Source organism: Saccoglossus kowalevskii, chromosome 8 (assembly GCF_978046115.1).
Source record: "Saccoglossus kowalevskii chromosome 8, keSacKowa6.1, whole genome shotgun sequence".
NCBI classification, from domain to species: Eukaryota; Metazoa; Hemichordata; class Enteropneusta; family Harrimaniidae; genus Saccoglossus; species Saccoglossus kowalevskii.
The window spans coordinates 3,232,525-3,260,009 of record NC_140648.1 but is presented as its reverse complement, the minus strand read 5'-3'; the positions used below and the strand labels follow the sequence as shown (position 1 = coordinate 3,260,009).

Sequence of the window (27,485 nt, the reverse complement as noted above, 5' to 3'; positions counted from 1 at the left end):
ATTTCTTGATTTTGACAGACTCACAAAATTCAGGTAAATGTGGCTCTCGTTAAATTAAAGCGGTTTACAATGTACAGAAAATTCTAACCATGAAAAAATAAAATAGTCTATTTTTGTCATTCTCTTCTTTTGTTCTCTTGAACATAAAAACATTGATCAGAATTTACTTTACACATAAGCTCATCAACAAGTACATAAACCATTTAAAGAAAAGATCCCAGATTTTAAATTATAATTAACAGTTTGAATGTTGTTACCATGGCAACATCCCTGCTATTATTTTTGGGTAATAGACCATCAAAGACGGGAAATTGCAACAAATCCAATATTCCGACTACAATTTGCTTTTAACAAGTGACACCATAAATACAGTAATACTGAAGCAATCTGTAAGCACCTCACGTTACCAAGTCTTAGTCCACTCAGAAATTGGGTTAAACTTTTGAATGCTATTCTCAACAACGGACTGATGTCACACTTTTCAACTTTACTGTGTCTATAAAGCTTTCACACACTGAAGAAAGCACTGTGAAACCCATCGATGTAAAACAAATGGGTAATTCACTTTAAACAGACACTTATTCCACATTTAAAAAAAAAGATGAAGATCTGAAGCCAATGGGAAAAATCAACAAAAAAATTATAGAAATATGCATTAATGTGTAAAATATTTGCATCAAAAATGATGTTGTTAAAAAAAAACACTTAAACATGCAGCTCAGCTGTCAATGTTATTAAAATCAACTCACATACAGACACTTTCAGCAGCCATATATCTGAAAATACTGTTTGTTTCTTAAAATTGTAAAAAAAATATGCCAATATTCTACACAGATGTTAATAATCCCTATTCAAAATGATGTGAAAAAGGGATTTACCATATATTGCAGTTATTAGTCTCTATAGAAACACTATCCTTTCTACTTGCATTTTGCCACCTGTTTGATAAACCCTGTCACTTCACTTTCACTTCTGTAACCTTCCACAAAATAGTACCATTCAATACAGCCTGTGCTCATCAAAAATGTGGACTCAATATATTTACCAAAATCTATTAGCAATATTCTTCTGTATGTTTAAATTGGAATGAATATTGAAATTTGAAAAGATTAATGTAAAATACAGTTGGCAGGGGGGGGGGGGGACGAGCTGTATTCACTGCTATAGCTTTTCATACTGAGAAAAGACATAATAATAAAGCAAAGCTGGTGAATATTTATACAAAATATCAGAAATAGCAATCACTGACAGTTTACTTATGTATTGAATTTATTACTAACATTTTATTGCTATCAACCAATAGAAAATATTTCTAAGGATGCAATAAATTTACTATAATTATTATTATTATTGAATAACCATGCATTTTTCTGCTGAAATTACCCATTTTTATACATCTGTCATTTTGCGGTATTTTATGGGTTATTTTCATCCTACCATATTAGGAAATGCAAATTCCAAATATGGAATAATGGCTGCCACCAAGGTTTGACTGGACTCCACACAAAGAAGTTCGCTGATTCTTATAAATTTTGGATTTGGGTCGATATTCCCATTTTGGATTTCGGTCGATATTCCCATTGTACTGTCTTCGTGCATACTTTGAGGTATCCTTGTAACAACCTCATATTATTTGTAAAGACACTCCATGCGGTAAACGAGTAAAAGGCAAGACAAGTTTATTGAGCAAAAAAACGACTTACAGACACAAACTACAAAACTAAGAAAATTACAATTCAATAAGATTCAATTCATTAAACTACAAAATTGAGCAGGGGGCCCACTTTTTCCCAAGACAGCACGTTCCCCCCAAAGCAATGGATTTCGGAATCCAAAAGAAGGAGGGGAAAAACCTGTATGAGGCCGCCCAACCTTGAAATGGGGATCAGGATAAAATCCAATGCCCAAACGAGGGACACGAGCTGCTAGTGGAGCGAAGTAACTCATATTATTGTACTGTTCGGTGACACAAAACAATACCTTCTCATTGAATGTTCAACTGGTGTCCATATTTGGTGTACGAATTGCATAAATTATAAAACTTGTCCATAAAATTGCCACTGTGAGCAAAAAGCGTCTGGTCCAAAAGTCAAAATGAGTCAAAAATAAAACACTTTGCACCTAATTTGTTGGTAGTTAATGCCTTTAAAATAACATATTTTTATCAACTGTATGGATTTTCTAATAAAATAATATCACTAATGTTAAACAGCTCTGACACAGATCACTAGGTGTGTGCAGATGTGAATCTTGATTTAAAATTCAGCAGGGTTAATTAAAGCTTAAAGCGTGGTAGTCGTCGCATATGGGTCTCATATAAACAGTGACCCTCATACTTGTGATTTCCATTTGAAGAGCGTATTGTATTGTGGGAAAATCAATGTTTATCAACACAAATGTCGCACATGTGCAGTGCAACGACTGCAGCGCTTTAAGTAACTTTCACAAAATATCCCTACATAAATTGCCTTCCATATGTTTGCACCAATTCTAATCAAGCCAATGGGAAATAATGTCCATGTGATTCAAAGTAATAAAGAATTTATACTAGCAGCCTGTCGGCTGAGATAACTCTGCTGTTATCAATGCACATTGCAATTAAAGAACTGAAGATAGAAAATGAACAATATGTATAGTATTAAAGCAATCAGACTTTTTATAACTTTTTATCAAAAATTTTCATTAAAATTAGATAATTGAAGAAGAAAATCATCACGAAATGAACAAATCTGAAAGAGGTCTACCTGTAGTACCTATGTAGTATATATAATATCAAAGCAATTAGACTTGCGGTTTTTAACCATTTTTTAATATCACTTTTTACCAAAAATGACAAAAATATTTATGAAAATTAGAGAATTAAAGATATCATTACAAAATGAACAAATCTGAGAGAGGTCCACATGTAGTACCTATATATGTAATATAAAAGCAATTAGACTTGCGGATTTTAACCATTTTTTAATATCACTTTTTACCAAAAATGACAAAAATATTCATGAAAATTAGAGAATTAAAGATATCATCACGAAATGAACAAACCTGAGGGAGGACCACATGTAGTACCTAGATATGTAGTATCAAAGCAATTGGACATGCAGTTTTTAACAAGTCGAAAATATCACTTTTTACCAAAAATGACAAAAATATTCATGAAAATTAGAAAATTGAAGATATCATCACGAAATAAACAAATCTGAGAGAGGTCCACATGTAGTACCTATATATCTAATATCAAAGCAATCAGACTTTCGGTTTTCAGCAAGAAGTCAAAAATATCACTTTTTACCAAAAATGCCAAAAATATTCATGAAAATTAGAGAATTGAAGATATCATCACGAAATGAACAAATCTGAGAGAGGTCCACATGTAGTACTTACATATGTCATATCTAAGCAATCGGACTTGCGGTTTTTAACAAGAAGTCAAAAATATTACTTTTTACCAAAAATGACAAAAATATTCACCAAAATTAGAGAATTTAAGATATCATCACAAAATGAACAAATCTGAGAGGTACCTACATACCAAGTATCAAAGCATTCGGACTAGCGGTTTTCAAGAAGAAGTAGAAAATAGCATTTTTGACCAAAAATAACAAAAATATTCGCTATAAATAAGACAATTAAACATATCCACACGAAATGAACAAATCTGAGAGAGAACCACCCAAGGTACCTTCCTAGAAAGTTTCACAGCTATACAGTTTGTGGTTTTTAAAAAGAAGTCGAAAATGTAAAGTTGACGACGGTGACGCCGGCGACGACGAACGCCGATGGACAATCAGTAATACTATAAGCTCCGCTCGACTTCGTCAACAGCGGAGCTAGTAAAAAGTGTGAAATGCTGCCCTAAAAATTTTTGGAAAAAATTTGCAGCATTATGGGTGAATATTTTGTTACAGCTTGTATTCCTGTGACGCCAGATGTAAGTCTTTAGACAATTACGTTTTGAATAAATCAATACCATGACATACCGGTAACACATTGTAGCGTAATGCGTAAATAATGCTAATACCATACATTTTTTTTGTATGCATATGAGGATGTTTCAATCAATAAAAATCTACCTTGCGTAGCATTAGCATGAGGGGGAAAAAGTATGGATAATGAATATGACATTGTAATTAGTAAGCCTATAGTCAAGAAAACAGGATATATATAATCAATCATAGGTTACATGTTGTTACACACAACTGACAAATTCAAAAGCAGTTTCACTAATTAATTCAGAAATAAATTTTATTTTTTAATTAATTTTTAAGATTTTTTTGAATAACAGAATTTGTTTTAATACTAAACATTGTGAGGTTGCATGAACATGAAAAATAAAACATTTAGCCAAGCGCCTATCCTCTCCAAAATGCCCAAACATTTTTAAATCAAAGAAAGCTTAGAAAGAACTCCCACTCGAAATTACTTAGCTGAAAACTAATTATGCAAATCAGAAAATTAATATGAACAGATTTGAGTGTAAAACACATGAGGTCTGCGCAATGTAACAGAAAATCTATGTTTCCAAGTTTAATTGAAATGTGATTAGAACCAAAAAATTAAGAATTATTATGCTTATTAGGGAATTAATATGAACAGATTTTTACCCCAAACTAATTAGGTTTGTACATTGTCCTAGAGCATCTTTGTACTAAGTTTCATTGAAATGGAATAATTAGTACTTTAGATATCAGTGTGAAAGCTTAAAATTGGTTAATTATGCAAATTAGGTAATTAATATGTACAGGTTTTAACCCACAATTATCCAGGTCTGTCTATTGTCCTACAGCATCCATGTACATTCATTGATATGTGATGTTTAGTACCCGAGATATCAGTGTGAAAGTTGGTTAATTATGCAAATTAGGTGATTAATATGCACAAATATTTACCAGAAACTCATTGGGTCTGCATAATTCTAGATTCATTGAAATGTGATGATTAGTACTTTAGATATCAGTAGAAAAGCTGAAAATTAATTATGCAAATTATTTATTAATATGCACAATTATTTGCCCTAAAACTAATCAGGTCTTTGCATAGTCCTAAAGGATCTATGTACCAAGTTTCATTGAAATGCGATGATTAGTACTTGAGATACCCGTGGAAAAGCTGAAAATTAACTAATTATGCAAATTAGGTGATTAATATGCACAAATATTTATCAGAAACAATCAATCTCTGCATAGTCCTTGAGTATGTAAGTACCAAGTTTCATTGAAATGTAATGCTCACTACTTATATCAAATGCTGAAAATTAATTAATTATGCAAATTAGGTAATTAATATGTACTGATATTACCATAAAAACTATCAGGTCTGTGCAGTGTCATATGACATCTATGTACCAAGTTTCATTGAAATGTGATGATTAGTACTTATATCAAATGCTGAAAATTAATTATGCAAATTAGGTAATTAATATGTACTGATATTACCATAAAAACTATCAGGTCTGTACAGTGTCATATGACATCTATGTACCAAGTTTCATTGAAATGTGATGATTAGTACTTGAGATATCAGTGGAAAAAACAAAAATTGACTAATCATTATGCAAATTAGGTAATTAGTATCCACGGATTATTACAAAAAACTAATCAAAACCTAGCATTAGTTCAGAGCATGTATGTACAAAGTTTCATCAAAATCCAATGAGTGGTTGTTTAGATATCAGTGGAACAATCATGGAACAGCTAAAAATCAGCTAATTATCATGCAAATTAGGTAATTAATATGCACGGATTTTTACCAAAAACTAATCAAATCTGCGCACATGTTCAGAGCATCTATGTACCAAGTTTCATCAAAATCCAATGAGTGGTTCTTTAGATATCAGTGGAACAGTCATAGAACAGCTAAAAATTAGCTAATTATCATGCAAATTAGGTAATTAACGAGCATGGATTTTTACCAAAACCTAATCAAATCTGCGCATTGGCCCAGAGCATCTATGCACCAAGTTTCATCAAAAACCGATGTATGGTTCTTGAGATAGCAGTGGAAAAGTCGGACACACATACACACATACACACACACACACCCACACACACACATACTTGTATTGCAATATGTTCCGAGGACTTCATTGGATTAACTTTTAATATAGTTGAATTAACTTTTAATATAGTTGCGATATGAACTCGATTAAAACGCGTTCCTATATAGGGTTGCGTTTTAATTGGAGTTTAATTAAACTCAATTACAATGCAATACAATGGAGAATTGCATTTTAATTAGGTTTAATTAAACAAGAGTTGAGTATCCCGTGACTGAACATAGAAATGTTTGCGAAGCTTAGGTTTAGTATCGGGGTAAGGTATGGTACAATTATATTAATATTAATATAACGTGAACCATACCTTCCCCCGATACTAAACCTAAGCTACGCAAAACGTATTAATAATCGAATTAACTATTAATATAAATTATGTTTTCCGAGGACTATGAAAAAGGTCCTCGGAAGGTGTGTATGTCCTCGGAAGTAGCTATATATATGTATTTTTGTCCTCGCAACATATAGCAATCCAAGTACACACACACACACACACACACACACACACACACACACACACACACACACACACACACACACACACATACTTGTATTGCTATATGTTCCGAGGACTTCATTGGATTAACTTTTAATATAGTTGAATTAACTTTTAATATAGTTGCGATATGAACTCGATTAAAACGCGTTCCTATATAGGGTTGCGTTTTAATTGGAGTTTAATTAAACTCAATTACAATGCAATACAATGGAGAATTGCACTTTAATTAAGTTTAATTAAACTAGAGTTGAATATCCCGTGACTGAACATAGAAATGTTTGCGAAGCTTAGGTTTAGTATCGGGGTAAGGTATGGTACAATTATATTAATATTAATATAACGTGAACCATACCTTCCCTCGATACTAAACCTAAGCTACGCAAAACGTATTAATAATCGAATTAACTATTAATATAAATTATGTTTTCCGAGGACTATGAAAAAGGTCCTCGGAAGGTGTGTATGTCCTCGGAAGTTGCTATATATATGTATTTTTGTCCTCGGAACATATAGCAATGCAAGTACACACATATACAGACACACTAACTGCAAAGACTCCCATTTTGTGCTTCGCACATGGGAGTCAAAAATCATGCCGTCGAATGCTAAGTCAGTATAGTAAAGATACAGCCAAATGAAATTGTAATCTGTAATTAAACCAAATCTAACATATCTCTACCAAAATTCAATGGATTCATATCATGGGCAATCCATCCTAGAAATTTTTTGAGAATCCATCAAAAAAAAACAATATTACTGAAAAAATAATCTCCTTGGCAGAGTAAAAATACATGTATCAATCACAATTAAATATAAAATAGATGTATTAGAAATGCACCTAGTAGAGCAGCATTTGAATTCGGTGCATGGATATCATTTTGAACCATGTCTCCCAACAGGGTTCCTGTACAAAAGAAACAATTTGCAATATGTACGTGAGTGGGATCCACAAAGATTTAATATTTACTCTAAAACAAACTCAACAGCATACACATTAGACATATAACCTATCTCATTTGTCATATGAAATTACTAATGGTAAATTTAATTTGCATCAAACACAACATTTTTTGACAATGAAGGAGAAAATAATGAAACATAACAATGATTATAATGATGGTGATGTGTATACTTGAAAATAATGTTGTATAATTCATTTTAAGTTTGAGATGTACATTATTACCACTTACTACTCTATCTACTTTTACGTAATTGCATTAGTGGCCCCAGTGAAGCACTTGCAATGGGCCAGCTAGCATGATTAGTACACGTATACCGTTATATCATCACAATTATCTTTAAGTCCATAACACTTACAATAATGTTTTCAAGAGGAGTACATTTTTTCAACTGATACAGGTGTCTAATGGGGAACTTAAGCCTTCTGATGCACTTTACGCTACAGGCCATTATCATCACAGGTGTCCTCGTTTATCATTGTAACTGGAACTCCCTGCACTTGGAGATTAGTTTGAAATGTGCATTAACAGGACTGTTTTCAACCAAATCAACCATGACTTTAAAATCACTATAGATGCACATATCCTTGAGTTGTAATTGTAACATCAACAAAAATTCACCAATAATGTAGGACACATATCTGATAAACCTGACTTAGGATACAGAACATCTTTAATTTGTGTAACTTACTGTAATACAGGAAAACAAGGGATTCACGCTTTGGGCACCATCAATTTTCCTGGCAAAATTTTACTTTTGGTAAAATTATGAAGTTAGGTAGTTTTAAAATAGTGAATGGTGACAAAAGTTGGCTTTAGCACACAAAGGGTTCAAGAAAAAAAAAGTATGTCAAAGAAGTTTCCAGTGCTTTGCATCATACTTACAGGATGACAAAAATTGAATTTATTAAAGCGGGGGAGTTGTCACCTGCACATGCGTCAAATGGCCATATCGTATCATTGTTTACAATCAAGTGTCTACCCATGAGCCTTTGCGTTTTTAGTGTGTGTTGTTATCGTCGCTTGGGACTCAATTCCTGCGCGTGCACAGGTGACAACCCTCTCGCTTTAACATGTACAAAAAAACACTGATATCATTAAACATCATAATGCGGTTGTTTAAAATGCCAGCAATTACCGACTGATTTTATGCGATAAACCTGCCACGTTCTTAGAAATAGTAAAGTGATTTTATTTCTATCAGCCATCGCTGCTGCGTCAGATATAAGAATGTAAAGTAATAATAATACTAATATAGAAATATAATGTTTCTATCAGTTAATAGCAATAAAGATTAGTTGTGATAACTACTACTACAATTATGCAAATACAGGTTTCCACATATAATTCTATTGTTTTTGGTGCCATGTATATAAAATGAAAGTATATGAATGTATGAAAAGATAAATATTCCTCACTGACATATCTTAAACTACATGTACATGTTTGTGGTGAAGTTGTAAAAGAATACATTGAAAAAGTTAATAATGATTTGTCTGCACAGTGAGAGTAGTACATCATGTATTAAATATTAGCCTTAAAACTCTCTAGAGGATCTTTTGTGGGAGGAATGCTTGAAAAAAATCCATTATTAAAGCACAAAACAATGTGAATAAAAGGAATAATACCTGCAGTTCCTGCAGATAAAAAAAATAATCAGCGAACACCGAAGGAGAGAAGAAGAATACTCTAATCTTAAAAGCTTTACAAATAAACCAGAGAAATATCTACAATGGCAGAATTAGCAACACAACAAGAGATCAAAGAATGCGAATATGGTGTTAAAATCATATCATGAAAAATTGTACTCATTCAGACAAGAAAATACTTTCTTTTCAAAATTCTAAATACAGATACAATTTGGTAATATAATTTTTCATATTATATGTATACAATTCACTAGAAAGGTAATCTTTTTGTGTGTGAAAAACGCATGAGATAAAAGGAAAGAAATGCTTTTTTTTTTCAAACATAAAATCAAAGAAAGCTTAGAAAGAACTCCCATGTGCTGAGAGTATTGGAAACACATTAAATATAATTCGAAATTACTTAGCTGAAAACTAATTATGCAAATCAGAAAATTAATATGACCAGATTTGAGTGTAAAACTAATGAGGTCTGCGCAATGTAACAGAAAATCTATGTCTCCAAGTTTAATTGAAATGTGATTAGAACCAAAAAATTATGAATTATTATGCTTATTAGGGAATTAATATGAACAGATTTTTACCCCAAACTAATTAGGTTTGTACATTGTCCTAGAGCATCTTTGTACTAAGTTTCATTGAAATGGAATAATTAGTACCGTGAAAACTCCAAAATTTCGACCCCTCTAAAAATTCGAACGCCTATTTATTTGCCGGGGTTCGGTGTTTTATTTACCTCCAAATTTTCGACTCCACTAAAAATTGCCGACTCATTTTTATTCGAAAATTGCGACCAGTTTTAGTTTTCCCCCAAACGAAAAAAAACCCGATGTGAGCGTTCAAACGGGACCTTCCTCGAAGGCATGAATCCGGGTTTCTGATTGACTGAGAGATTTTTATTTTATTGGTAACGAAAATATATTCTAAATAAACGAAGTTTCAAATAAAAACGAACACAAAAATCTCGGCATGCTGCGTTTCTGAATTGTTGATTATTACTGTACTCAGTAGTGATTATAATAATGTACACAAAATAAATTTGTTGAATGGTTATGAAATACAAATAAAAGTCAACTTAGTTTCATCGTAAGCGAATGATTCCGGTCTCGTATAAACGTTTGATGCTGTAGGATATCCGCCATGTTCTCTTAGGTCAAATAGGTCAAATCGCTAATTAACCAATCAAAAAGCTGGATGATGCCAACGTGTTCAAATTACCATAGCTTATTTAAATATGTTAATGTTATTGAACGCAATGCGGAAGAGATTGATGTTGTAGTACGATATTTTGGCTTGGATTTTGATGCGAAAACGGCATGATTTTTTTTAAATAAATAAATTAGTTGTTTTTAAAAAATAAACTGGTCATCTGAAGAATAATTTAACATTGTTCACAGTGATAACAGCTCATTCTCGAAAGGAAGCTTACCCGCTCACGCTAGTCACGATAAAAATCATACACGTGTACTCTTGAATAGACAGACGTCAATGACTACGGTAAAACTTACTCTATTTTAGCCGGCAGGATTGATTGAAATGTCCGAAAAATGACGCCAAAATACACCTTAAAAGTCCCATTTTATTTTCTTAAATCCCATTTTATTTTTTAATCCAAGGGCGAATTTACGGCAGAATTTGGTCCCTCAAATAAGGGACACGTGAGCTTTGATTCTAACCGGATACATTGCACTGGGTCGGGGAGATAGTTTGCTAAACTTCCATGTATCTTTTGTCCAATGGGTACCTGTACTTCGAACATTCGCAAGTTTTCCTAGGTAGTGCGAGACAGCTTTGTCTTTTGACCTATTAGTTTTGTGCTGACCTCTTCTCCGCGTCTTGATGTTTTGTTTTGCTTGTCATAATACTCACTGATTGATGACTTTGTTTAGATTTTGAGTTACAACTCGGCCACGACCTTTGTTTTTACCGTGAAACATGAGGAAGTTTACGTCAATTGACGGACATTGCATTTTTTAAAAACTAATGAAGCACACTGTCTATCATCCCCATTTTTTCATTTGCCGATTTCTATTCTGAAAAATTCGACCGTCCGAAAATGCACCTTAATTTTGACTCTAAAAACACGTCACATTTCTAACACCAATTATTTAAAACCGATCGAAATTTTGGAGTTTTTACGGTACTTTAGATATCAGTGTGAAAGCTTAAAATTGGTTAATTATGCAAATTAGGTAATTAATATGTACAGATTTTAATCCACAATTATTCAGGTCTGTCTATTGTCCTACAGCATCCATGTACATTCATTGATATGTGATGTATAGTACCTGAGATATCAGTGTGAAAGTTGGTTAATTATGCAAATTAGGTGATTAATATGCACAAATATTTACCGGAAACTAATTGGGTCTGCATAATTCTAGATTCATTGAAATGTGATGATTAGTACTTTAGATATCAGTAGAAAAGCTGAAAATTAATTATGCAAATTAGGTAATTAATATGCACAATTATTTACCCTAAAACTAATCAGGTCTCTGCATAGTCCTAAAGGATCTATGTACCAAGTTTCATTGAAATGCGATGATTAGTACTTGAGATACCCGTGGAAAAGCTGAAAATTAACTAATTATGCAAATTAGGTGATTAATATGCACAAATATTTATCGAAAACAATCAATCTCTGCATAGTCCTTGAGTATGTAAGTACCAAGTTTCATTGAAATGTAATGCTAACTACTTATATCAAATGCTGAAAATTAATTAATTATGCAAATTAGGTAAATAATATGTACTGATATTACCATAAAAACTATCAGGTCTGTGCAGTGTCGTATGACATCTATGTACCAAGTTTCATTGAAATGTGATGATTAGTACTTGAGATATCAGTGGAAAAACCGAAAATTGACTAATCATTATGCAAATTAGGTAATTAGTATCCACGGATTATTACCAAAAACTAATCAAAACCTAGCATTAGTTCAGAGCATCTATGTACCAAGTTTCATCAAAATCCAATGAGTGGTTGTTTAGATATCAGTGGAACAGTCATGGAACCACTAAAAAATAGCTAATTATCATGCAAATTAGGTAATTAATATGCACGGATTTTTACCAAAAATTAATCAAATCTGCGCATATGTTCAGAGCATCTATGTACCAAGTTTCATCAAAATCCAATGAGTGGTTCTTTAGATATCAGTGGAACAGTCATAGAACAGCTAAAAATTAGCTAATTATCATGCAAATTAGGTAATTAACGAGCATGGATTTTTACCAAAACCTAATCAAATCTGCGCATTGGCCCAGAGCATCTATGCACCAAGTTTCATCAAAAACCGATGTATGGTTCTTGAGATAGCAGTGGAACAGTCGGACACACATACACACATACACACACACACATACACACATACACACATACAGACACACTAACTGCAAAGACTCCCATTTTGTGCTTCGCACATGGGAGTCAAAAATGGTACCATAATTTTATAGCTCCGCACCCTCCCAATAAGTGTATGCTATTTCCAAAAAATATTTAATCAAAATACAAACTGGTTTTAATTTGTTAGTAATGAAAATTATGATCAAATTTCAATAAAAACAAACACACATTTATTGCTTCATACTTCATACTTCATAAGTGGCAAAATATCAAAATTTTGGGTCGCACACAAAGGCTTGATGCAAAACGATAAGTGCTGTATGGGTTTTTTTCATGCACACGTACATTCATCTACATTGACCTGATAGGTCAAGCCAGTTATTAACAGATTGCTAGGTGGTTGCAGCAGATAATATGTAGTTTCTGAATATTGATAAATTTAACACTAACTTTGGCACCAGGAAAAATGTTCAAAAAATACTTACGCCAAAATACTGATGGTATTTGTTGGATGCGAATGCTTTCACGTAAATGGTAGTGTGTCTATTGTCAAAATAAGTTGTATTTTTAATAACTCAGGATACAATAGATAATTTTTTTGTTTACACTCCCTCTTGTAAATGTTTGTTAAAGTCCCATGTATACTATAAATACGCTGCTAAACAATAGGGATTATTTCCTTGCTTGTCACGCTGTAGTAAACAGCTCCAGCCAAGTTCCGGTAAAAATGCATTTTTTCAAACTTACAGGTCGATTATGTCGTGCCAAAGTGGATGTATGCGACTATGAATATCACAGCAGTGACTGTGTTTATGACAATAAATAGTATACGAGCTGAGATTTTGTAGGATAAAAGTCAAAAACATGAACCGGGGAAAGGAAAGCACTACTAATCTTGAATAATTAACTACTGTTGATCAAAGTTACCTGATATTGGACCCCTGAAACAGGATGCGTCATAGGCTATGCAAGTGATTAACAACACTCATTAGCATAGCCACACCTCCAATTCACACTTGCCCAGGGCAAGTGAATTGGGCCTTTAAGTAGAACTCATTATAGTATTCATTACCAAGACAAGATATGAAAGAAACATGTTAAATACATAGAACAAAATTCTTTTCAACTAAAAATTGTTTAAGATGCAAATACAAATCTAGTAAGTGACTAGTAATCTAGCACAATAAAAAACAATTCCTCCAAGAAATAATCCTAAGCAGAAATTTTAATTGATCTTTTTCACAGTGAATAAAATGATAATATTCTTAAAAGCTGATATAGGAACTGAACTGTGGTGGTTCAAGGTCACCCAATATCAAGGCCAAAGCTGCTTGAACATCAAACTAATTAAAATTGTGAAGCAATAAGAAATACCTGACTATTTTGAAGGCAGAAAGATAAATGTATTTATGGTTTGTATACCCTACATGAATCTCAAGACTTGAATATACTACCACCGCACGTAACATTACGTCTTAGCAAGCAAATTTCTCAGTCAGTTAGAAATATTGCCTTCAGACAAGCACTCAGTACTGTGGTGCTACAGGATTGTGTAGGAACACAATAAATCAGTGCGTTGATAACATGTGGAATTTGTGATAGGTATAATATCTGATATCTCTTTCTCAGAATGACTAGCATCTCTGTCCAGTTGAGAGGTGTTACCCTTGGGTGTTACCTATCTTGACAATAAAACTTAACACCGATATGTGTTCAGAATATTCTATGTGTAGTGATTTGTAATTTGTAATTTTTTATTAACACTTGCACATTCCCCGGAGGGATTGGCAATGGTTACAAAAGTTTAAGAAGAAATCTAAAAATAAAATTGTACTAGCAACAAAAACACAATTATGGTTTACTAATCGTTATACCATTGTTATAACAATTTTCAAAATGCAGTGCAGTGGCTTACACCTCAAAATGATGGTATCTTCCATGACGCATACAATGCAGCTGATGGGAAGAAATCAGGTAGTGGGATTTCAGTTTTAAAAGCAGGCACTGGACACTTGTCTGAAAGTAAAATAGCTAACTGACAAGCAAATTTGATCACTAACAATGCAGTAGTAAAGATAAAATTTTGTACAATATTTTATCATAAAAGGCTTTCCTAAGGCTGGTTTGTTAATTTGAAAGTTGTCCCAGGGTTGATCATTGATTCATAGCTTTCTGTACAATTTTTTAGCAAAAAAAGATACATGCGAATACCACGTAACTGTAACTGTAGAATACTTTTTACTTGGAATACTATAGATGTACATTTGATAAACCTTATATAAAGATTACCGGTAGTCAGTTTAATATACAAGGCAGTCTATAGTGGTTTGTATCTCAATTCATAATCCCTAAATGGATGACTCTGACTAGTCCACACAGACCAATGTGATCTAACTTAAGCTAGTGGGAATAGAGATAACATCAGTGTGATTACCATTCATATTGCAGTTCGTGATGTCTGATAAGAGTTTTGATCAAAAACTTCAGATAAAGGACAGTTACAAGTGTTCAACTTTTACTGAATTGAAGAATGAATTCCCATTGATGTGGAAGTGAACCAGTAGCTGCCAATCAAAACGTAATTGCAAACTGATTAATACTGATTACTTTGTGGGTAACAGTTTCCTGCTCTATTAGAAGCACGTCAGATTTACATACATGACAGAGGTGTGTCATTATCAAAATAAGTCATATTTTAATGATCCAGCATACAGCAAATCTTGTTGTTAAATCTTCGGAAAACTACATCAAATAGATCACTTTTGTCATGGTTTTTGCTTTGGTGAGTGTTTAATAAAGATAGTATTTATTGATGATTGTTTAGATGATGTGACATGAGAAAATAGTGTGCTTTTATCTATTTTTATACTATTTGATGTTGTTCATTTGTGTTACACAAGTCTATGGGAGGAATAATAGCTTTTCTGTATTGATAAATTCCTAATACGCAAAATTAACAAATTTAAGGATACCAAATGTATCAGAAATGACTATAAAATACCATCACGATATCTAAAAACTTGACAGAAGAAGAGCTATGAACCCACAGGTACAACAAAACAAAAGACACTACAAGATTTTCAGTGTCTGTCTGTAAGTATCGGTACCAACAAAACTTGATGGACTACCTACCCGTTATTACCATATGGGACTACCAGATCTCAAAAAAGGTTGCTAACCGGATTTTTTTTTAATTTTGAGCCCTGCATGGACTCCACTTTTTAAGAAAGAAACTTTGGGTTAAATGTCCACTTCCATCACACATAATATAACAGTTAATTGTCAGTCACCATTAAAATAGTTTTGAGTAGCTGCATTTCAATTTCATGATTGGAATGGGAATCAATCACCCATGTATTGATTTTAAGATTATGTTTTTGTAATTTTTAAGTTAAATATATGTTTTACCATCACTGTCCCAGAATGTACATATGGGCACCAAGAGTATACAAATTCCTAAATTAGAATGTATATTTTACAAACATTTTATAATAAGTATCTTTCAAAGACATCTGATGCACACACAAAAAGAATGCTGAAACCACTATATGCATATTCCATTTCCTAGAAATCGAAGTTATTACTGACTGTAACCGAGAAACTAGACAACAGGAAACTTGTATAGTGTTACTACTGACTGATTGTTTTTTTTTGATATCAGGTTATAGAAAATTACTAAAATATATTACAGACTGAATATATGGTTATTTGCAATAACATTTGCCCTTTTGAAGCAACAAATCTTCCAGATTTATTTCGATCACAAAAAAGATTCAACTAAATCCACAGTTTTCCTTGCATGATTATCTCGAAATGAGAGATTTTTAATATCTCAGCAATTTTTAGCGATTTATGAGAGAAAATAAAAAAAATTAATAATATTTTAATGATGTTTTTTAAGTATAGATTTTATTATAACTGCCAAAACAGTTTACAATATGTGAATCCCAGAGGGAACAATTTTAAAAATGTCCAAAATAGCGCAATATAGTTGCAATGAGTTTGTCTAACATGCATGTGCACTGGTCATTTTGGTACAAACAGTAACAATCACTACATAGGCATGTTAGTGATTTTAATTTTTCGACAAAGCAAATACTATGTGTACAAAAGGAAACACGTTCATGATAACTTATAATTCAACTTGGTCTACAGTATCGACTATCAATCAACATATTAAAAAATAAACATTTTCGTCCATATTGCATCTTTTAATATAGCAGTTAAAATAACACAGGTTAATCTCAAGTAATTCTGTAAACTGCATCATTTTCCCAAAGGACAAAGTTTCGCGACTTTCATAAGTCACTTTCAAAATTTTGTAGCAGGGAAATTTTTTAGGGGTCATATGACATGGAGTGTCTTTGTCTTTGTCAAATGTTGTCTTCATAAATGCCATAAAATCACAGTAATTCCTAGCAGTGAAAATTAAGCAGTTTAATTATGAATATGTATAAAGTTTATTTGTCAGTATTACAATATTATTGTAATTGTATAACAGAAACTTTACAGAGAAAGTAAAATCAATTACTGCAATGCAGTTTTGTCACTTCTATCCTCTATCATTAATTCATTCTTTTTCAGCAATCACTTGATGTGCTTTCCATAACAAGAGATGGGTTGCTTGAAGCATGCAGGTTTCCATGGAAACAACAAGAATTAGGTAGCCAATGCTGCTTTTCTCAAATTATAAAATTTCTACAAAATTCCATCAAGGCAAAAGACAATCAATCTAGCACAAAATTTATTAAAATTAAAAGAAAGATAATTAAACAGCAAGGTTATGATTTTCAGAATACGAGTCAACCATAACACCTGTCACATCATGGATTATACTACTACATTCAACAATTTAATGTTAGAAATCCAGCTGATAATATGATGATCGCAGCGAGGCACAACAACTGATGAAACATGAGTTTCTTTTTTTGATTCAACATTGCTTTCTCAATTTACTGATTATAGAAAGTCACTTCATTGTTCAAAATGTCAGATGAAAAATAATTAGATCGGTAAAACGGTAAGTTTTATTTTATGAGAGCCTTTGAAAAAAAAGATGCTAGTCCACAACAGACAGATGATATGATAATCCCAAAAGGATATGACATCATGTCAGCTAGACACAGAAGCAGCATGACAAATAGATGTTCCACTATCCTAGGATAGGCGAATAAGATTATCAGTAGTCTTGTCATGTATTTTGTTTCACACTAGATTTTACACACATTAATTTTACAAGGTCCTTTGAGCTATACAAAATCCCATACAACTGTCAACTGTCAAAACCATGTCAGGGACTGCAATTTTGTGGGTCTCCAATATGCACATGTAATGTATCCTCTCTTGGGAAATCAACTCAATAATGTGATAATCAAACACATACACTCACCCATACAGAACAAGACCATGGGTATGTCGCCATAGTCACCACTTAATAATAAATGGACAAATAAATTGCTGATTGTACAGTTGAAGGTTATGCGAAAACAGATTTTATTTCTGTTAAAGCTACCCACTAGCCAAATAGCAAAGTGCTCCATTGTGCTGACACAAATTAGCCAAGTTAGTAACTGCCAACTAAAGTATTTTGAGATGTACTCTATCACTTGGTTTGATGTTTAGCTAAAGTTATCACTAATATATGACTAAAAGCATTGTACCCATTCTAAGGTCTATGCTAAAAAATAAGGTAAATTGCTTGAAAATAAAAAAAAAAAAACCGCAGAGAAACATTAGCTGTATTACAACAGTAGGTTCACACGCAATAGGAGTACTCCCGCAGAGACATATGCTAGATATGCTAACAATTGACAACATTAAACAGCGGATCCCCCATTCTATTTTGAAGTGATATGAAGCCATTGACAATGATACGATGCCATTGAGACATGATGCTACGCTACCTGCAGTTGTAAGACAGTGAAGAAAAAAATGTGAGCTGCAATGCGAGTATTGTGTGCACTGAATGCCAATCAGTATGCAATTCACATCTTAGTTCAACCAGAACAGTATGACCATCACGCACACCAAGGTTTATGACAACAAATGGACAGACAGATGACAGATATCCCGCCAGCATTATGTACAGGGGGATAAAAAGTATGATGATATAGCTTTAATCTAGATTTTGCAAGTGAATTATGATGTAGATGAAATAAAAGCAAGCCATGGAAGCATAATTAATCTTCTACAATGTCTAAAGTACACATTTATAATGACAATAACACCAAACATTCTTAACATTGGCTTGTATATACGAGTTCAAAATTATTATCTAGACTGATAAGGGACATTGTCAGCTGATTACTATTCAAGTGACTTGTACTTCAGGGAATTTAATCAATCGGGGAGGGAAATTGTCTGTTATCGGGAAATACAATCCCTAGTCAGTTATACTTTACTTCATGCTTAAAAACAAAACAAGGAGCAGAATTCTCAGAATCGATTAGGAAAAAAATATATGATTGAACTGTATCAGAGACTGATGAATAAAAGACTTTTACTTTATATGTTTACTTCATGTTCACTGCGAGATATCGCATATTGCATGGGGTTCTACTACTTAACGCGCGGACACGCGAGGGAGTGTCCGGGCACGTGCGGAAGCGAACAGGGGAGAATACCTAACGCGCGGGGCAGCGGCAGCAATCCTTGTACTGTATAATATTCGTTTATGCTCAAAATTTTAACCAGAGTGGCGAATTCGAGCAGCTATCCACACTTTTTATGATCGACGCCCGGGCATTCCGGCGAGTCGAGTTCGCCATGTTGTTTACTAATTTTGGTTAGCGTTTAACAATAGAACAATACCATTCGATCCATGGGGGTGACAGTCCTGCGAATGTGTCGACATTGTCGAAGGACAATGACAGGACAAGTTTGTGGAAGCGTGGCGAGACTCCCGTAGTATTGATTAGTAAGATTCATTTAAAAATGACCATGTAAGACGTCTGTTACGCAGAAATTATTCACCTCATATCGTTTTCTCATTGTTATGTGTCCCCGTAAACACAGCATTGTATGCAGGTGACAATGCTACGTACACGTTCAATGAAATCGGTATCCTAAGAATATCGTAACGTCTTTGTGTTTCCTGTTGCAGTGCAAGTTTGTATACGGTAAATCTTGTGTTATCAAGACCTGTAATGTTTTTTTGGTACAAAAACAACAAAGAAAATACATGAGAATGAGCAAGATTATATCTTTCACTTATCAAGTTTATATACCGGTAGGTGCTTTGATCTTGAATTTATGGTTCTAAATAAAGCCAAAAATATTTTTAGAACTTGGACACTATTTAGTCAGCTGCAGTAAACATACAGTTCATAACATAAGAGAATCAGCTATTCCATTTCTAAAATGAAAGCTAAAAATAATGGCTGCAGTGCATACGTTTTAACAGATTTGATGGTAAAACATGATTCTTTTCAAATGAATTCAAGTCATGTAATTATTGAATTGAAATAATGATACACACTGTTAGGCTATCACTGTTGATTTGTGAAAACACTGTTGACAGTATGGAATGACAACTGAATTCAAATCATATCTGAAATTGATATTGACCAATCAACTTAGTATTCCATAAATAAACCACTATTCAATTACAGTGAAACAAATCCAACATAAATACCAGCATTACATGTTCAATTATTGGGAAAAATAAAAAAAATGTTTTTATGACATCAAAGTATTTTCATACATGTGTCAGCATTTCTCCACACAATTTAGACTATCGTAATTTTGAGGTATCAACAGGGGTTTCAGTCAATTTTAGGGGTCAGGATTTAGAGGAGTAAATAGAAAAAATTGAAACATCCGGGACTATAATGTAATAGGAAAACTGTTAGTAAAAAAAAATAGTAACTTTTGAATAAAATATTTGGTTGAATAAAACCCAAAAATCCTAACTCCTCTGATTTCAAATGACGAACTCCTTATTATGAAAGAAAAAAATTCAAATAATCATCAGTGGTGAAAAAGAGCAATGTAAAACACAAATCCCCTACTTGTTACAGTTGTATAGGGCTTCATCCACAAGCTACAGAGGCCACACATTACAACATAAGGCTTCCAGCCCATGTTTTACATGTAATATCAACCAAGAATCTCATGCTTGTCTTGCACAATGGCTGTTTCACCTGTGCAAAAGTTGCATACTTCTATCATTCTCATTTGCAATAATTCAACTTTCAGAAAATTTGAAAAAGCTCTATTTTATCCTTTTAAAATTTATGTGATATTTTTATGTTTATTATTGTGAACGAAAAGGCAATCCAACCAGCAGTATTGTAATATAGCTCAATGTTTTGCAAACAAAATTGCAATATTGATAGTTCAAATAATATCAATATTGGTACTTTGTTATAGTAAAACAGTGAACTATATTGCAATACTGCTGGTTGGGTTGCTTTTTCATTCACAGCACAATGTAAATACATGTATTTACAGTTATTTGATTGTATTCAGAAATCAGAGAACTCAACAGAAATCAACAACTCAAATTTATAAGAAAGACAAAACCTCTACAAACATAAAAATAAACGCTTTGATTCAGGTGAAACAAAATTAAAACAATTTGAACTTTGCTGATTCCTACGTTTTCTCTTTTTTTGGAATCTCTTTGAGTCAAGTCAATTCAAACTTTTGAAAAAAAAATGGAAATGATTAATGACGACCAACATCAGTATTTGGAGCAAGATAAACCCACCGACAATGAAAACGCCTGGAGCAACTTACAAAGATATTGAATCGGTACATCACTAGCAGTTTCAAGTAACATCCAGAGAAATAACCGTAAAGATCAACAATGCTTACTTCAAAATAATAGACTTGCCCTTGACAACCTGGAGTTCACAATAACGAACTAACACAATGTACGTCTTGTTTACATACAAGTTATATAAAGACAATTATTTTTGAAAGTGTGTGACACGACGTGGCCTCCCGAAAACGTTTTATTTTGAACAGAAAGTAACGGGAAATGTCGACGTGTTGACTATGATTAATGTTAATTCACTTTCACTTTCAAATTTGATTTTTCGAGGAAATTAGAACATTTTAGCGAACAAAAGCAGCCTGTTGATATTATTATCAGTTTATTATTTATAAAGCCATTCAGAAGACAACCATTCGCAGGCAAGGCGACCAAATAAGGCATATTTCTAACTGTTATGTGAAACTGTGCAGACACGGGGTCAATATTGCGTAATAATTCAGAATAGGCTACACGTTTGTGAACTCGTAACTTCGTGAACATATAAAAACCGTGACAGTTTCATTCATCATACTGACCCGACAGGCGATACTGCAACAGATGACTTGTCTCGATGGCGAGCACATTTGCTGCCGCGCTGTGAAAAAATAAAATTCGCTCTTACCTCTCGTTACTAAGTTCCTTCGTTAAGAGACGTTCCTCTCTCTCCAATGGGTGTCTTTCGATACTCAAAGTTCTACTTGGCATGCGCCGCAACGTACCTACATCTCTCCCTGCCATCGTCCTAACTGGCAGCTAACATAATATCGTCTGCATGGCAATCGGGTTTGCAACGCGTTCGACGAAATCATAGACAGGGGGCGTCACTACAGAAAAAAGCGCCAAAATTATGAAGTTCAAATTTTACACCTTGTGCAGCACCCAAGTCGGATGTGTTGCTAAATACTACTTAATTTCTTTCAACTTAATTCCAATGTAAAGTTTTATTTATTTCTATTTATTACTATTACTCTGGTACAGGGACATTGTGTATAGGTGTTCACCCCCGTGTGTTCCCTGTTTTAGACCACGTGGGAAGAGCAGGGTGTGTGAGCTAGCATTTGATTTGTGCGAAATGGAATTTTATTCCGTGAAGCTGACATTATTTGTTGTTGACAGTCTAGTTGCTTTATTACAAATGCTATTCCGTTTGCCTAGGAGGTTCTAAAAGCTTGCGAACTCAGCGGGGTGATAACATCAAATTATTTTATGATACGCTTAACCATTGTTTGTGCGTGTGTTTATCCAAAGAATTGTAGATAACACCCACTCACGCATAAACTTACCTTGGGTTTTTACTCATCTTATGATGCAATATTGTGCAATATTTAAGAATATATATATATTATTTTTGCATATGTACTAGTAGACAGAAGAGTCCAACGAGGGCGCTATTGTCAAAATGTAAGCCAACGTTGACGTTGACGTTGAATCTCGAAGTTCAGTGCTATTTCGGCTCTATTTATCCACGAACTGTGATATAACCAAATGCGATATCCTCGAAACTATCAAGGATGAAAGAAGAAGAAAAAACAGTGGAATAACGAATCAAATGTGAATCGTTTTTACTACCAAGCTCAACTTTTCAGTCACAACGCCTACAACATCGATTGATAAAAACAAATCATGTGAAGGCGATATGAAGAGGATGCTAGGAGTGTGCAACACCAACGAGACGCATTAGTGTTTCAATATGGCTGTTCAACTGTCAACAAGCTGTTGTCGCCTCTGTATCCTGTCATCACACCGAAGAATCTTACTCCACACATGGAGGTAAAAAGATAACTTTTTACCTCCATGCTCCACATTAAGATACGGGTATCTTTTCACTCAATTTGGTATATGATATGGCTTTTCCAGAATTTCCTTTGTAGACTACTGTTTCACTTGTATTCATAGCTCATCGGAAATGAAACGATGCTTCACCTGACACCTAGCATTAACCTGAAAAGCTGGTGCGGGGAAGCTTATTTAGGAGGCGTGGTATTTACTATTTTTCCGTCATCCAAGATGTTTTATTAATTACAGCCAAAACAAGGTCAGCTTGGACGTTCAGTTGCGAGACGTAACAACAAAAACGCAGCCAGTGATACATTTTGAAAATAAAAATACAAAATAAACGCAATCAGAGGCGCCGACCACGCGCGTTGGTAGTAAATAGAACGGTTATGATACAGTCTCACCAGCCTCTTTCACTGACGCAATATAATTATGCTATTTCCCAACGCATTTATATTTAATACATTGACGAAAAACACCACAAGAAGAATGTAAATCAGGCTTGTAATTACTAGTAACTCAACTCGAACGCAATATTCATCTCTTTAAAAGTGGATAAATTCGAACCAGCCAGCTCATGACCGGAGACGTCCGCTCGTCTTCGTTGATACTAGTAACTCGCAAATTCACCATAATCGTGGTGGTGAACTGTTTAGCTGATTTTTTAAAAGATGGACATTCAATTCATATTCATCCCAACTTATTTGAATATTCTTTCGGAAATTCGGAGACATTGTTCAAAAAATCATGTACAGTTATATGTCTGATGTCAACGCAATTATCAAATGAAGCCAGTACTAGAAATTATTGCTGATAGTAAACATGTTTTGTATTGGGAAGTCGAACGTAGTCCCCGGGCGTGTAGTAGACGAGCTTAATTGTACTGTCACATCATGTTTTTCGTCTTAGCCTTGTATTTTCGTCTTAACCGTCGCAGTCCGCTTCATTGAATATTTAGTTTGATAATTTATAAACATATATTCAATGTGAGACTGTTGCTTTCAAGTTGTGTTAATACAAAGATGATTTAAACTTGTCCCTTCCGTTACCAACGTATTCAATATACGGAAATAGCATGTGTGTGCGTTTGTGTGAGTGAAAGATGCAGCAGGTGAGATTTCTCATCGCAACGCGTTCTATTTATTTCCAACGCGCGTGGTCGGCGCCTCTGATTGCGTTTATTTTGTTCTTTCGTTCGCGAAATCTATCGCTGGCACCGTTTATTTTGTCATGTCTCACAACTGAATGTCCAAGCTGACTTTGTTTTGGTTGTATCTCACCGATAACAATAGCAAAACAATAAAATGCGTCATCAAAAATGTTTTGAAATTATGACCAATTGAACAAAAAAAAACACGATGGACCGACTTAATCCTTATATCATAAGGTTTTCTGTAAGTTATTATCTAAGTGTAGGAAGCACCACGGGACAGAGGGTCCCCGATGTCTCGTGTTGTTAGCTACTTATACAATTTTAGTTATTTTAAGTAATACGCTGTACATCACTTAGCTGATGTAACTAATTTTGGTATTCCCTTGGTGAATTTACGTTGCTCATCCATACTTTTTCCGAGATGTATCATTGCGGGTCCACGAGTAAACGTACAATGGTGTGACAGCTCATGCGTGGAAATTGCGCAACGAAGATATAACTTCAAATGACGGTGTCGTCGCGACGCGTCGTGTTCGATATGGGATCCTTGCGACGTAGTGTGTATTTTTTTTTTGCCACATTCATTTTGGATAATAGTGGTATTACATTTAACGCGAATTTCGAACGCATGCTGCTCGACGACCACCACTTTAAATAAATCACCGGACGACGAATACTCCGTGTTGTCTGGGTTCCCTAGTACAACCATGTACAAGCAGCGCAACTATATTAATGATTGAACAGAACATTGTTTGAAGAAATGCAAACACATATAAACTTTAAATTATAAATACATATAAAACAATTTCAAATGAAGTAATAGGAAATGAAAGATTAATTTGAAGACTTTCTTGAAAAAATACAGAAATTGTAAAGAGAAAGTAGAAATCGAAAAATACGCAACATAGGTTGGAAACATTAAAGTGCGTAACAGCTGAACAATTAGTAGAAATTTCAGTTTAAATATTAAATTTGACCGGTACACAAAACCAAAAACACTAGTTAGAAAGAAAACGTGAAGGTTTGTAATTTAATAAAAAAGAGAAAATCCAAAAAAGAACATAATGCTCCCAGATGAATGAGCTCCACAAGTATAAGAGAATGCAAGTTACATTTTTCATTCTCCATCTACCGATATTCAACTTTTCATCATTATTGTGTTGTCCGCCGCCTTGACTCACCAGCAAAGGTTTATGGGTAAAATATGACATCATAACCCCGTCATATAAATCGCCCCTTTCGGTTCACGCAAAGGAAGCCGGAAACCAGTGAAATCATGTAAAGGGATGAAGCAAAAGCTGTTCAAGGTGTCGATAACGTTTTCTTTTGTATAGTAATCGTCAATAATTGCCTATTTGAACGACACTCTTTCACTCGTATACCGTGACGTCATTTTGACTTTACAAAAGCGTCCGTCATGGTTTACACGTGAAGCTAAAAATAGATTTTTACCTCCATGGGTTACGTCATACCACAGTCCCTCTATAGATAGAGGGACTGTGGTCATGTACCAAAAAGCACAGGAAGTGTACTTTGATGAATTGAAGATAAACATATTATAATGTCTCTTCGTATGTTTTATATTTAGTGGATTTTGTAATTTGTGAATGTAACTTTGTAATTTTATGTTTATTGTGTAAACTGCACGTGTGTTTATCCAAAGACTATCTTCTCTATGATAGTCTTTGGTTTATCACTGTTGTTCACTGTTTATGCAAAGGCACTAGACAGTGTCTTTAGTTTATGTTTTAATAATCTTATATTATTTAGTATTTTAGTGATTTTGTATTATTTAGTAATTTAGTGACTGTATTTTGTTATTATGTTGTTTTCTATTTTTTTCTTATACCTTGTGACCATTTCCTCTCCCGGGGGGGGGGGATTGTGTTAGAGTCAATAAATGACTTCGTTTTGTGTCAACTTGAACAAATACAAAGCACCAAAACAATAGAGGGATTACCTTGCTACTTAAAATAATATTTACATGCATTTGCCAGGAGAGGTTTTGAGTGTTTTTTAAACCATGGAGGTAAAAGGTGTTTAAACTGACTTTGAATAGTAAATTCATTAAAGTGTGAGTTTGTTAATTGGAGTAATTTTCAGTTTATTTTTTACTGAATGAAAAACAAAATAATGGGAATCAATAGACAGATTAGTTGTTCAAACAAACAGAACAATAGTATCCCACAATTCCATTGTGCAATCTCTACGTAATAGCAAACTGTTCATTTCATCACAGTTCTTTAGTAGCTTCCATGGTCGCTCCATCCCTCTATAGAGGGACTGTGACTGTGATTATTTTTGTTATTTGAGGTTAAAATGATATATCATGAAAGGAGTGGTACATTGTCAAAAGCGTGATCTCTTCATGGGTGGCTCTGTAAGTTTTCAAGACATCCGGAATAAACTATTTAACAATAAACAATCTTGTCATATTTACTGAAGTTGAAAAGTTGTTTTTTGCATGGTGAGTAAAATAAGCATACATAATATAAATTGAAACACTATCCTTTTCCCATGTAACATGCAAACTAGTAATCTATTTTAAAATGTATGATAAATACAAAGAACTGATTATCAAAGGTATGCATGAGATATGCACAATCTTTCCAGAAAAAAATCGCCCGCGGCCGTAACGTCCGGCTTTGAAAAAAAACAGCAGCGAAACGTTGATTCCAAAATGATCTGAATTGAATCGTCCGCGACCGAAACGTCCGGCTTTGAAAAAAAACAGCAGCCGAAACGTTTGATTCCAAAATGTTCTGAACTGAATCGTCCGCGACCGAAACGTCCGGCTTTGAAAAAAACAGCAGCCGAAACGTTTGATTCCAAAATGTTCTGAACTGAGTCGTCCGCGACCGAAACGTCCGGCTTTGAAAAAACAGCATCCGAAACGTTTGATTCCAAAATGTTCTGAACTGAATCGTCCGCGACCGAAACGTCCGGCTTTGAAAAAAACAGCAGCCGAAACGTTTGATTCCAAAATGTTCAGCATTCTGTGGACAATCACCTTCGCATACGAGTTAACACCATTACTTGACAATTTACATCACTGTACATGTATACCTTTCTTATTAGTTTGCGCCCTCTAGCGACAAAGCTTCTGTGACGTAAATGGAAAGGAAAATCGTCGTGACAATGTCGACACTGCTTTAATCTGCAGCTAATCAAATAGAGTTGTTGCTATTACTAGTGTCATGGAGGTAAATGTATTTTACCTCCATGCTAGTGTATAATCACTCACTGTCATGTTCCTTGCGCCATTATTATGTAAGGAAGTTTACAATCTGATT

At 33.9% G+C, this 27,485-nt stretch overlaps 1 protein-coding gene across 1 annotated transcript in view; it reads right to left on the bottom strand.

Moving 5' to 3' along the window:
* LOC102801357 (BAI1-associated protein 3-like) overlaps nucleotides 1-22,058 on the bottom strand; it is a 185,491-nt gene extending 163,433 nt beyond the window's left edge. The window contains exon 1 of the mRNA XM_085502869.1: nucleotides 21,886-22,058. Coding sequence (XP_085358995.1) covers nucleotides 21,886-22,001 — 116 coding nt within the window. The 5' untranslated portion in view covers nucleotides 22,002-22,058. The remainder of the gene's footprint in view (nucleotides 1-21,885) is intronic.
* Between the last annotated feature and the right edge of the window lie 5,427 nt (nucleotides 22,059-27,485).